This window comes from Bidens hawaiensis, unplaced genomic scaffold (assembly GCF_021521415.1).
Source record: "Bidens hawaiensis isolate Kalapana, Puna unplaced genomic scaffold, B.hawaiensis_p1.1 tig00025169_1, whole genome shotgun sequence".
Taxonomy (NCBI): domain Eukaryota; kingdom Viridiplantae; phylum Streptophyta; class Magnoliopsida; order Asterales; family Asteraceae; genus Bidens; species Bidens hawaiensis.
Window position 1 is genome coordinate 179,377 of NW_027493997.1, and position 13,853 is coordinate 193,229.

Sequence of the window (13,853 nt, forward strand, 5' to 3'; positions counted from 1 at the left end):
AGCGGACTCCATTATGCCTTTGACCACGAACACCACTTGTTAGGAAAGCCCATTTGCTCTAACATTGAGATTAAAAATACCCAATTCACATTATCGTATGCCTTTTCAAAATAAATTTTGAGCATAAAGGCTCTCTTCCCATTCTTCCTTAGCCACCCGTGAACCTCATTTTAAAAAAGCATAAGAGGCCCATCTAAAATAAATCTGTCTTTAAGAAAAGCATATTGTGTTTCCGAAATCACATTCCCCATAACCTTTTAAACTCTAGTAGCAAGGATTTTAGATATCACCTTACTGATAACCCCCCACTAGAGTAATAGGTCTGTAATCTCTTAACCCCATCGGGTTCTTCAACTTAGGAATTAGAGTTATAAAAGAAGACCCACATCCTCTGTTGATGACCCCCGAATCATGAAAAGCTTCCAAAATCTTAACGAAATCATCCTGTAAGAAACTCCAAAAATACTTTACAAACCTGAAATTAAAACCACCTGGGCCTAGAGCCCTGTCTAAACCACAATCAAAAATGGCATCCTTGATCTCATCTTTTGTGAATCGATCACCCAGATTTTTTGCGTTGTTAATCTGTAACTTCTTTATGTTCTGACATATAAGGCGCGGCCTGATCTTATGTTGCTCGGCAAATTGTCCCCTGAAATGTTTCAAAATCTCTCGTTTAATTATAGAGGGTTTTGTGACCCACTCGCCATTTACTAAAAGCCCCTGAATCGCGTTCTTCACTTTTCTACCTGTAAGGCCCCGTTCCCGGTAACCCTACTTTGGTGTTGGATTTACTCATAAACACAGTTTTAAAATCAGAGTTAATTAAAATTTTCGAGGAATAATTTAAAACTTCAAACATCACATTACAAAACATTCATTTTTGTCTTAACATACAAATTGTCTTTCCATAAATGATGTTCGGTTTATTTGTACATATTTATGTGTGTTAACTTACTTGTTTTACTCGTTTAGTTTAGGAACTTTGGTACTTCATATATGTTTATTGTGTTTTAGGTCACAGGTACTTAGCGCGCTTAATTTGGACCTGTACGAGCATGGAATGAAGACCCGGGATGTCTAGCACGCTTACCGAGGCAATCATGTGAACTTGCTGATTGAAGTGACCTATTGCGTAGCGCGATGGGTGTTGAAGGTGGGGCATCGCGCTACGCGATGCCCTGTAAATGATTGTGTTGACTTTGGTCCATCACTTAGCGCGATGGACCAGGAGAGAGGACCATCGCGCTAAGCGATGGTCCCCAGAATAGTGAAAGTTAGGGTTTGTTTATATATTACGTTTTGACGAACCTAGACGGATTCAACACATTCGAGGCGATTTTCAGAGCAGAAGAGAGAGTCCCCATCACTTCCAATCACCTCTAAGCATCATACATGGCCTACCAGATCATAACCAAGGCCCGAGAGATGCCGATGCACGGCTAGTTCATTCGAGTCATACCCGGGATGTATAGTTTGTAATCTTTCAGTTTATTTCTCATGTACTAGAACAACTAATTGTAATTGTTTTGATGTTAATCTATGAGTATTTATGTTTAGTATGTTCGTACAATCAGTCGGTTTAGGTTTATTTCGATCAGAACGATTAGTTTGTCGATTGCTATAATAATTGTTTATATGATTGTTTGACATGTTAATTGCAATAAAGCATACGTTTGCCCTTAGTTGAGTCACACTGGCAGGGACCGTTTGATAACCATTGCCGTGTGTTAGCGAGCGTGGATGCCTAAGGTTTAACCGGTTAGTCAGTCTGTAGTTGACACAAGATAGTTAATCTGTTAAGTTGCATGAGATTGATGTTTGATTGCTTACTTGGATTCCCGGGTGTGATTTGATTTATTTGATTGACTGAATCTTGAGTACTTGTTCGTTTCTTATACAACTAAATTGTTTGCTAGTGTGATCAGCACTTTGATAGAATTCACTTCATAAGGTTAGGAATCGTTTACACTTTACACTGACCACATACTCCTCGTGGTTCGACACCCTACTTACCCTGACTAGTTTAAGGTGATTAGGACACTGATTTATATGTTTTTGACTAGATAGCGACAGTCTAGCATCAATAAACATTAATTGAAACAGTCATGACACTTCTTCGTAGATGCCAGTCTCTTTAGCTCATGCCATGTGTCCCTTCTCAAGCCAGCTGCGTCAACCTATTTGCCTGCGTGCATACTAAAAGTCAGCTGCGCTGAGTGAGTTCTAGATAATCAATTAACATACTTTATATACATGCATACGTACTTACACACTTTCTTTCATAAAACCCTATGGTATACCATAAGCTATTCTATCTAAAACATCACAGATATTGTAAGGGTCTGGTCCCTAGCATCTCAAATATTATAAGGGTTCACAGATATTATGAGGTTCTGGTCTCTATCATCTCAGATATTATAAGGGTCTTGTGACATTTGTCAATTTCGGGTTATTTTATACTTGTATTCTTAATGTAAACCCGACCCGTTTTGTATCCCGAACCTTTCGATATTATCAAAATGATGAATTTTATGTTAAATATTTGTTTTATAGTTGTTGGAAAAAAAACACCCTTTTCGGTTCTTAAAATTCCCTGAAAACGCTCAAAACGAACTCCATGGACTAAAACTACCAAAATGGAGACTTGAAGGACCCATTTGTAGTTTGTGCTTCTTGGGTCTATAACCAACCCATTTTCATAAAACATCCTTTATGAAAGACCCATTCAACTTACTCTATATATACACACCCATCTTCTTCATTTGTGCTTGCTCATTTCTTCATTTCTCTATCAAATTTTTGAATTCTAAGGTTGTTCTTCATAAGCTAATCTTTCATTTTAACTAACTTCTCAACACTTAAAGCTTGATGTTACAACATATATACAATATACACTCCTTGTTTACCTTCGGTCTTTCATTTCTCCGGTCTCGGCCGGTTGAAATGTCGGGCTAGTAAGGCAAGGTTACATGGAGGACTTTGTAGTCCTTGTTTATATATTTAACAAATCTAACTATATAACTTGTTATACTTGCTTAACTTCTACATATTTTAGTTTATTGTTCATGTTTGTCAAGTTCCATGGTATTGGGTATGTGGTGACTAGCCTCGGTTTCATCCCGAGTTGAGAACCGAACCAAAAACCGAGCTTTTGTTTAAAAGCATTATTGTTAACTTTTTGAATGTAAAACTTGAGTATTATTATTTATAAGTTATTTTACAAGTTCCATGGTAATTGGGTATGTGGTAACCATCCTCGGTCTTATTCCGAGTCAAGGACCGAACCAAAAACCGAACTTTTGTTTAAAAGCTTTATTGTTAACTTTTTGAATGTAAAACTTGAGTATTATTATTTATAAGTTATTTTACAAGTTCCATGGTAATTGGGTATGTGGTAACCATCCTCGGTCTTATTCCGAGTCAAGGACCGAACCAAAAACCGAACTAAACCGAGTTCACTCGCTTAAGACACACAAGTGTGTTTTTAGCCACCAAACTCATATTTTTCTTCAAGATTATATTTTAAATCAATTTTAGTTAGTTTCTAAACATACTTGGCATGTCGGTAACCAACTTGATCTTATAACAAGTTCGAACCGATAAGGTCGTATACTCGCTTATCGAACGTTAAGGTTTTTCACAATAGAACTACATACTTGGTTAAGTCTATTTTGATTTTATTGAGTTATCTCATAACATTTATTATTTTGGGAAGTTAACTGTGAGCTTGGTCAATTATCAAGTCTCGAACCGACAAACCCGAACACTCATTTAAACCTCGTTTTGGGTATTCTTATAACCAAGGGTTTTGCAATATCGCATTTTAACCCACATTATTACTTAACATAGGTTGAGTAAAAAAAAAAGAAAAAAACTAATGAATAGAATACCGAGACCCGGTTTCGAGTAAACTTATTTTACAAAACTCGTTTCTTTAATTTCTCAAATATCTGCATTTTAAATCCTAAACTTTATTTATTTACTTTATTTGTCATGTATTTTATTTTAAACCCTTCCAAGACTACCTACTAACACAAGACCGGTTTAATATAGGTCTTGCTCGTTAAACCGATCTCTTCGATTATTCACGACACTATCTTTCAAGTTACTTGTTAATGTGAGTACTTTTTCATCCCCCGTTTTCCATCTTTCATTTTGGGGGTGACATTGCATACTTATTCAAATTCAAATGATTTATACTTGAGTCTTAAACCACAACACGTATTGTATATGTTTACTTAAATAAATGCTCGATTTGGTGTTATATGCTTTACATGATTATGTGCAAATTCTTGAATGCTAAGGCGGGTAGCCTCTTGAATGCTAAGGCGCGTAGCCTCATCAAAGTATGATCATACGTTAATTCCGAGTATATATGGTATCCCCATATAGAAAGGTGTCGTCAATGTATTCTTATTGACGATTTCATTATTGTCGTCAATGTATTCTTATTGACGGTTTTATTATCTAAATTGTTGCTATTATTTATTGTTTTCATATACTAGTTGTGGATTTCATACTATATACTTATTGTCCAAAACTATGAAAATTGCTCACCAACCTTCGTGTTGACAAACTCTATTTTATGCAATGTTACAGGTTTGATGTTAGCTTGATTGGATTACTTGAAGAAACTTATTATCTTGGCTTTAGGATATTAGAAAATAAAAGAACAAGTTATTTGTTTATCTATCTATTTGGCATTTTGTATGAACAATTGTTGTGTTACTTATGATTATATGGATTTAAATGAATTGTTTAAATATTGTAACTTTATAGTGTCATTGTGCAATGAGCAATCATGTCGCGCCTCGATGTTTCCGCCTTCATTGGTCGGGGTGTGACAGGTCTGGTCCCTATCATCTCGATTAACCATACAACCATACAACTGTACCTGTCTCGTCGATCATCCATCCATTTTATCATACGTGCATACTTTACCTGTCTTATGTATATAATATATATATACATGCTCATTCATACAATCATCATATAGTAATGACATTCAATACATAGTCATACACGTATCATACACTTATCAATTAAGTAAATGTATTCACTATCATATAGGAGTATGCACACAGCCCCGAAAACATAACAGATAAAGGGGGGGTAGAACTCACATGAAGCCGATTTCTCTCGTCGTTAATGGTAATGCCCTTCCTTAGCTGTGCACGACTAACTGTGCAACACATTACAAGTGTCAATTATCTATTACTACTATCTCATACATCTGCATTAATGAAACCCTCAACTAACGGGGGTCCGAGGGCAGCGCCCCTGGTAGCGGGGTCTAGGGGCGGCAACCCCTAGCAGGGTCCAATGGGCAGAGCCCCTGATTAGGGTTGAGTTGCCAGGTCAGCTCGGAAAAATTTTATTTTCATTAATAGGTCCTTTATCAAAAACGCATTAGAAAATGGGTTTCATGAAATTTCGTATGGCCATTTCGCATGGGAAGGTTTCGCTTCGCATGCTTACTTCGCTTCGCATGGCCACTTCGCTTCGCATGCTTATTTCGCTTCACATGGCGTGCGATGCGAAATTCTTGGATTTCGCATGGCATGCGATGCGAAGCCCTTTTTCATTCGAAAAAACCCCCTTTTACTTTATTTTTACCATTTTAAGGCCATTTTCCTTCGAGACTCTTCCTTATGACCCGATTCTATTCTTTTAATGGGTTTCGGGTCGTACCAACTTTGTATACCCGTGTTTTTCATGGTCCGAACATCATCTTTTGTCCTATAACACCCCCGCGAGGTTATAACTTACCAAGTTTATGTTTTTCTTACGCTCTACAACTCGATCTATCGTTCTATCAGTTTGCATGTCGAACTTAACCGCAAAACGTAACCTTTTAAACCAAAACTCACCTTTCTGCTCCCGGGTTCGGTTCGGATATGGACCAACTCGTAGATCTGGACGTGTTCTTGTTGTTTAAACGGTGCTTACACACGAGATTCTTCCTTCTTTTTAACTCGGATTTGGATCTGGGTGCTAGAGAGAGTATGTGCGTGTTTCTTGAGTGTGTGTGTTTGTATGTTTGGAAAGGAAAAGAAAAAAGAAATGGAGAAGTGGTTGGGTATATATATAGAGGTTTCATGGGTCCCACCACCCACTCCCAATTCTAACTCTCAAACACTTAACACACGACTAATTTAACAACACACAACTATTAACAAAACTTTCTATTATTTATTATTTAACAAAAGTTGGATGTTACACTATCATTCACTACCCCATGAAAGAAAGCGGTATTATCATCCCCCTTCATCGCCCACATCACCCTAGATTTTTGTTGCAAGTCTTTGTTCTTACAAAAATTAAGATGCTCCACCCCTTTCCTGCATTCTTCCCAAACCCAAACTTTCTCATCTTCAAGATCCTGTTCTTCCAACAATTTTTCCACCTTTTCGATCTCTTCCTTCATGTTCTTCAGCTCTTCACCTTCTTTTTTAAGAGTCTCTTTCCACCAGTTCTTCAAAGAATCTCTAAGAACTTTAAATTTCCTATTAAGAGCCAAATCCGGAAGACCGTCGAAAGAATTATCATCCAACACCTTTATCACCTCCTCTTCACACCCCTCCCTATCCAGCCAAGAATTAAACCATCTGAATGGTTTAGCCCCAAAATTAGAGTCCACCAAGGTTAACATCAACGGGCAATGATCAGAAAACTCTCTAGGGACTCTCAGCACCGCCGAAGGCCATTTGTTAAAAAAAACTTTGACAAACAAACACACGGTCAGTTTTACTCATTTTAAAACCCATGTCATTCCCTGCCAAATAAGTGAATTTGTTCCCCCTCATGCAATACTCGAAGAAACCCAAGTCGTCTTTCAATAAAATTATTAAAATCCAAGGCGCTCCTATTATTAAATTTAGAGTTCCTTCTTTCCTCTGGATATCTAACCGCATTAAAATCACCAAGTAAGATCCAAAGCCCCTGAGTCCCGGACATCACCCCCTTTATTTTATCCCAAAGTACCTGTTTATCCCTTGCTTTCCGTGGAGCATATACATTCAAAACATTCACTATAGTACCATCTTCAACCAAAGAACCCGAAGTCAGTAGAAAATTTGGATCTGAAACTAAAAAGTTTTTTTTGTACACATTTGGATTCCACAAGTTAGCCAAACCACCCGACCTTCCTGCCGCCTCCACAACATCACAATCAACCGCATCCCTTCCCCAAATTCTATGAAAATCAAACCCGTGAGCCCCCGTCAAGTAAGTCTCCTGAACAGCCAAAAAATCAATCCCGTTGTTCTCCCGCAAACCTTTCACCCACCCTGTTTTTCCAACCCTACCAAAACCCCTAACATTTATGGATATAAAGTTCATTTGTAACCCTTCATTGAGAATTGTACCTCGAACAAGATCCTGAAAATCTGACAACTGAGCGCCCACCACGATCCCCAAACCCACCGTATGGTGTATTTCATCTTCCACGGACTTAACAGCCGTGGCGTCCTCTACTCGCCCCCTGAATTTGTTTCGGAATCTGTTGAGAAAAGTATCTGTATGTTGGTAAATGACTGTCTGTCCACATTAGACTTTAATCCCTGATCACCATCATCCTCAGTGACATTAACACGTCCCCCTCTTTTAAATGGGTTAATACCAAACCGAGTCCAATCCCAGCTCCCAACCTCTTCTCTTTATTGGGCCTATCATTTGAACTATTATTACCTCCCGAAACATTTAAGTCTTTTTCCTTTTATTATTTTTGCCGCCTAATATGCCTTCCATATTCAACTGAGAATCTACATTGGTGTTTGAATTCTCCATCTTATTAAGAAACGATCCCGTATCATTATGGACTATCTACTTTATCATAATTACCATTACTCTTTACCGGTGGCGTTTCCAACTCCTCTTCGTCAGTATTCTCCGGCGTGTTGAGATTCTTCTCTGGCGACTCCACCGTTTTTTCCGATGAGGTCTCCTCTTCTTGCTGATGCGTCTTCTGTTTCACGACCCCATCTAAGAAAGCCGGAGTCCAATAACCTGATTCCTCTGAAACCCATACCGTACTCAACTTGTCTTTCCACAATACCCCCCTGCACCCTTCTCCCATCCTTATACCAACATAGTAAAAGGATAAATCTGTATCATCGAACTCATACTGTGCCTCATAAAAAACCATCCCGAACAGCTTAGCCACCTCGATTAAAGTCTTGTTTGATAAAACTTGTATTGGTAGCCCTTGTATTTTAACCCATGCAAGTCTTTCGAACGGTATTTCCTGGCCCTCCCAGATTTCTACCGAATCGAATTCCTTCGCCCTCCCCATAATCTCGTCATGCGCCATTATAACGTGTTCCTTGGATTGGAAAGAAATCAAAACTAGCAACCCTCCCAAATATCGTATTGTGCAGCTAGACAATCCCATCTCTTTCATCACAGCCTTAATATTACGTAAAACCTCAAAGGAGTATACCAGTGATCTACCATGCAACTCATCAAAATTGTTCCTATCTGCCACAACCAACGTTTTCTGATCGGCTTTTTCATTGGTTCTTGTTCCCGTGACTGCTTCCTTAAAAGAGAATTCTCCTTTCTTTGTAAACTTAACTGGTTGATTTTGGTTCCCTGTCGGCATCGCTGTCTTCTCCGTTCTAGGTTTTTCCGGCATCCTATCATTTATCTCTCCTTCTTCAAGGACGTAACGTGCCACATTGGTTGCTAGTTTATAATCCACCATGTGGATCCTAGATGTCAATCTGATCAAGTTTCTTGTGTCTTTTATATCTAAAAACGATACGAAACCAAATCAATTACCATTCTTGTCTCTTTTCTTTGCGATGTATATGTCGTAAATAGTACCATGCTCCCGAAGAACTCTGGCCAAATCATTCCCGCTGCAACGTTCTGGAAGGTTTGAAACGAAAAGTTTGGTGATCCGGCGAAGGAATCGGCCGGTAGGGTTTTCCGCCGCTCTCCCGGCTGCATCGCTCTAGGGTTTTGTTTGTTTTTAATTATCCTAAAAAAAAGTATGCTCTTATGAATGAAAAAAATATATAATAAACATATTGCTATGATTAATAAAAGTAAATTGTCTAAAAATATGTTGTTATTTTACAGATATATTGGTTTTTATTAATTCCAACTATTATCTTTTGGTCATTATCGGTCCCAACTAATAAATTTTCTACTGACGGTCCCAACTTTTAACGCATTTGTTCCTAATGAACCGCGACAAACAGAATAATAACGCCGTTACTTTCAGGTCATCGAAAAAACGTTTTGGCCTGAAAAGTCAAATTTGTTTCCGGAAAACATTACCTGAACACCCTGACCACCACCAATTGACTCACTGCCAACCAACTACCCCCAATTGAACACATCAACCGATTCCAAAGATGGTTCTAGATTTCCGGCGACCTCAATAATTGGGGCTTTTACTAGAAAAAGGTTCTTAAAAGTCCGATACAAAGTTACCAAGATGTTTGGGACGAAAATGTTGAGTTTTCGGAAAAAGTTTGAATTTTCCGGCCAAAAAACGTTTTTCTGGCGACCTGAAACTAACGACGTTAGGATTCTGTTAGTCGTGAACCATTAGGAACAAATGCGTTAAAAGTTGGGACCGTCAGCAGCTAATTCGTTAGTTGGGACCAGCAGTGATCAAAAGACGATAGTTGAAATTAATAAAAACCAATATACCTATTTTACATTATTTCATATTTAAGCCTATGAATTTCTAACACTATGAAAGTACAAGCATGTAACTATTTTACCTAATTAAATCATTATATTATTAAATAACTATAATAGGTAAAAGTCTAAATTTTTGCTTTTGTTCAGATTAATATCAGCTGTCCATTTATAATGGTTGAACATACATAAAAGTTCTCTATTGCAACTTGACTTGTGAAACCTTGAAACATTGAACCTTGAACTTGAAACTTTAGGACCAAAGATGGTTACTGCCTTTATGAGATTGATGGCTAGAAATTATCAATACATGAAATTGATTAACAAATAAATAATTTATATCTTACATTGAAAGTAAGCTAACTCTAATGGATATTACAAAGTTCAAACATTTGGTTTAATCTAAAAGTGAATGGATGAGCATTATTACCCTACACACAAAATTTTCTACTGAAACTACTGCAATCCTAGATGATTAAAAGAATCACTATATTTGAGTAAAAACATTGACCTCTTCATGCCACTTCCCGTTCCGTTATACCTATGAAGTCAAACCTAAACCCGAACTTTGACCTCTTCATGCAACTTCTTTATGGACCAACATGGTCAAAATCACATAAAGTTTGAATCTTTTTGAAGAATCAAAGATACCCTTTCGAAATCACGCACGTGACATTGGAGAAAATGGTGGATTGACCAAAAACGAAGGCGGATTTTCATTTTTGTCTGGTTTTATTTTGTCTTCGTCAACCAACACGTCAATCAAATGTTTGACTTCGTCCTCAACAAAGACTCTCAAAGAATCACACTGCAACATTTCTCTACGGCTATCATGAGCCACGCTAATCGATGTTTCTGTACTGTGCAAGATAGCAACACAAACGGAAAAAGCCTGTAGCGAGGTCAACTGGTTGTGAAAGTCAACTGCATATTGACCTTCTTCGGTCATTTTCATGATCAACGCAGGTGTATTCTCTTTATTTCCCTGTATCACATTATAATAACAGCATTAATAACTATACAAAGTTCAAAACGCAACCTTTTTAGGAAGTATTATGGTCTACACGTTGACTTTTGATGTCAAACTCATTCTTTTCAAGATCCAAAATTATCTTTTTCATCTATTTATATCTGTTATGAACTTCAATTTGTTCGGCATATCCAACAAAATTACACATTGAAAATTTAGGGTTACCTAACGCCCTCTTTTCAAGTACGAATCGACATATTGTCTACCGATTTAACTTTTCAAGTCAAACTTACACCTTACTGTAGGGGTATGGTACTAAACCCGGTTTTACGACCCTAAATTTATTATGTTTGGCTTATTTTATTATATGGACTAATACAATGTTATTGGGCTGAGGGGGTTTTGTGGAGGTAACCCTAACTGGGCTAGGCCCATTAGGGTACCATGATGGTGGCCATGAGGCTCTCTATATAAGGAGGTCTCCACCTCCTTGTTAAGGGGTCATGCTCAGTAAGAGCTACCACCATATTTTTGTGTTTGTAAACAAGAGATCCTTGAGATTTCTTAGCAGTCACCTCCACACCCCCGAAAAGCCATTGCAGGTATCAAGCAGCCGGAGGAGAAGATCAAGACGTGGTTCGTTCATCTCAAAATCCGTGGAAACATCCGTCATGGATCAGGTCAGATTCGTTTCATGTTTCGACACTTACAAAGTTTACATGAGATGAGTATCCTATTACTCCTATCATTTGCATCATTTATAAACTTCAATGTGATAAATTGATAATAACATATACAAGAAAGTTAAATCAGTCAAAATATTCTTCTCCATATTATTGGGCAATGATTGTCAATAGTATAAAATATAAAGTTTTTACCTTTAGAAAAAGTTTGACCGGCTGCTTAAACGTTTCCTCTTTCTGGATATTATGATTGCCAAGAACAATAAGGGGGCACCCTGTATCCCACCCTCCACAATCACAACCGCCACCTAATCTCCATCGGTCAAGTAACGGTGAGGGCCCACGACATTCGCCACTTGGCAAACCATGGTTCGTTGAAGGGATCACCACACTCACTCTTGCCGGTTCAATCTTGTCTGCATCCCCTTGGTTGCATTTGAAGCTCTCGCTTTTCTCAGATGGAAACTGTACAACAATTGCTGCACTTTCAAGGTCAGCATTAACCTTTGACTCATCCATTGACTCCTTTGACTCATGGAAAACAGCTTTTCTTGGTTGTGCAAGATCGTATAATACAAACTCGGTGACCATTGAGTTATCTGCATTAACTAATTCTGTACATAAATAACAGGAAACTCGCATCTGGCCCACTATGCTGAGATCTTTACTTTTGTGATCTTTACTGTTGACTTTTCGTTTATGTTGACCATTGTGAAACGTATAGACCCAATCGTTACCATTTTCCACTTTTGACGTTTTTGCCACTAAAACATCATTAGGGGGATTCTTCACTAAAAACTCAAAATAAGGCGTCCGGTTCTTATTATCAAGCTTCAAAACACCATTCGAGTGAGATGGTGAAGAACATGAAAAAGATGACGACGACACAACCGAGCTACAAGAATCTTTCTTGAAAAAGTTCAAATTATATCCGGAATCTGGGAAATCATGTATCAATGATTTCTTTAAAGAAATGTTCTGGCTTTTCTGAGACTTTGACTTCCGGTCAAACATGGTTTTGAAAGGGGTAAAACGGGTAGTTTTTTGAATTCCGGTTTCTAATTTGGTAGGAGAATGAGGCTGTTCCAATCTAGAAGATAAAGATTTATGTAAAGGAGTAGACTGAATTTTATTATCTTCTTGTTTGTTGACCGAACCCATTGACATTTCTAAAAAAGAACTTGAAATCAAGCCTAACAAGCCTTTATCTTCTTCTCAACCGCATAATGAATCGAATATTTCAAAGGGCAAGAGATGATCACTTCTTGAAAATTCAATCTTTTTTCTTTCTTCATTTCCTCTATCACCAATCTTATTCATTTTAAACACCTCATTCAAACTTTGATACACCGAACCCCTTTTAAATGTTTCTTTGACTCCCGAACTTGAACTCGACCGAGCGTTTCGGCATGATGCACTTCGGTACCGACGTAAGCTAATTTCCTTGCTTTGATGCAACAATAATTCATTTCCACATCTCGGTTCTTTTCTAATCTTTTTCTTTTTAATTCTCGAGTCACGAGGCGATAAAAGAACCGTGTTAGGACTTCCATCTACCACACAATACTTCTCAAATTCCAGCTCTAAATCTTGACCCATTTATAAATTCAAAATCTACAAACACACAAAACAAATATTGGTTCAAGAACAAACATTTTTCATAATTTAAGAATAAATTGGTACTTTCTTGTATAGTTAAATCTCAAAAACAGAAATTAATCTTTGATCCATCTACACTCAAAGCAAAAGCATAGAGAATATATACTTAGCACATAAACAGACTTTAAGTTATGCTAACGCATGTGACATTAGTAGCTGGAAAGTGATAATCACAAGGAATAAACAAGATTAAGAATCCTAATTAATAATCACCATTCCAAGATTCCAACAAACATAATTCCACATCAAAAAAAAAAAAAAACTCTCAAGAACAAGACTCTCTTTGAGACACAGGTGTGCAAAATAATAATAATAGCCATAATAAAGAAACATAATTTCTGAAAAAAGCAGAAATCTTTAAACTTACTCTTGCATTTTGAGCCAAAGAAAGCACAAATCTTAAATGAAATTTGCAGTGTCCCACCAGTGATCAGATCTCAATGGCACAAAAACCCCTGAAAGAAACTAAAAATCATGTCTTTTCAAAATCTTGATTTCAGTCTCCTGACAAAAATGCAATATTTTGATGATTCTTCCAATTATGAAGTATACCCATCTTCAGAAACTCAAACAAGATCCCTAAAACTGAAAAAAGCAAGTGTCTTGATGAAAGAACAAAAGATAGTTGTAGAGAGAGAGAGGGAGGTGGCTATTTGCTACTGTTGCTTCTCTCTATGTGTGTATGTGTGCGTATAATATATGCACACATGTGTGTATCACAGTTTTTCATATTTTTGTCAAATGAATAATAAGAGTGAGAGAGAGAGTGCTTTGTGGTTATGTCCACCAAAAGCATCTTGCTTCCTTCGACTCTGAAACTTCATCATTTAGTAACTTTATAACTTTGAGTTCATGCTTATGTTTGACCCTTCCAGATTGAGAAA

The 13,853-nt window shown here is 37.4% G+C and overlaps 1 protein-coding gene across 1 annotated transcript; it reads right to left on the reverse strand.

Annotated features, from left to right (window-relative positions):
• Window positions 1-10,258: 10,258 nt before the first annotated feature.
• On the reverse strand, window positions 10,259-12,477 carry LOC143570876 (uncharacterized). The gene is made up of 2 exons (XM_077056408.1): window positions 11,506-12,477; window positions 10,259-10,642 (listed from the first exon to the last, which is right to left on the reverse strand). The coding sequence occupies exons 1-2, from the start codon at window positions 12,475-12,477 to the stop codon at window positions 10,319-10,321; spliced, it is 1,296 nt and encodes a 431-aa protein (XP_076912523.1). The 3' UTR covers window positions 10,259-10,318.
• Between the last annotated feature and the right edge of the window lie 1,376 nt (window positions 12,478-13,853).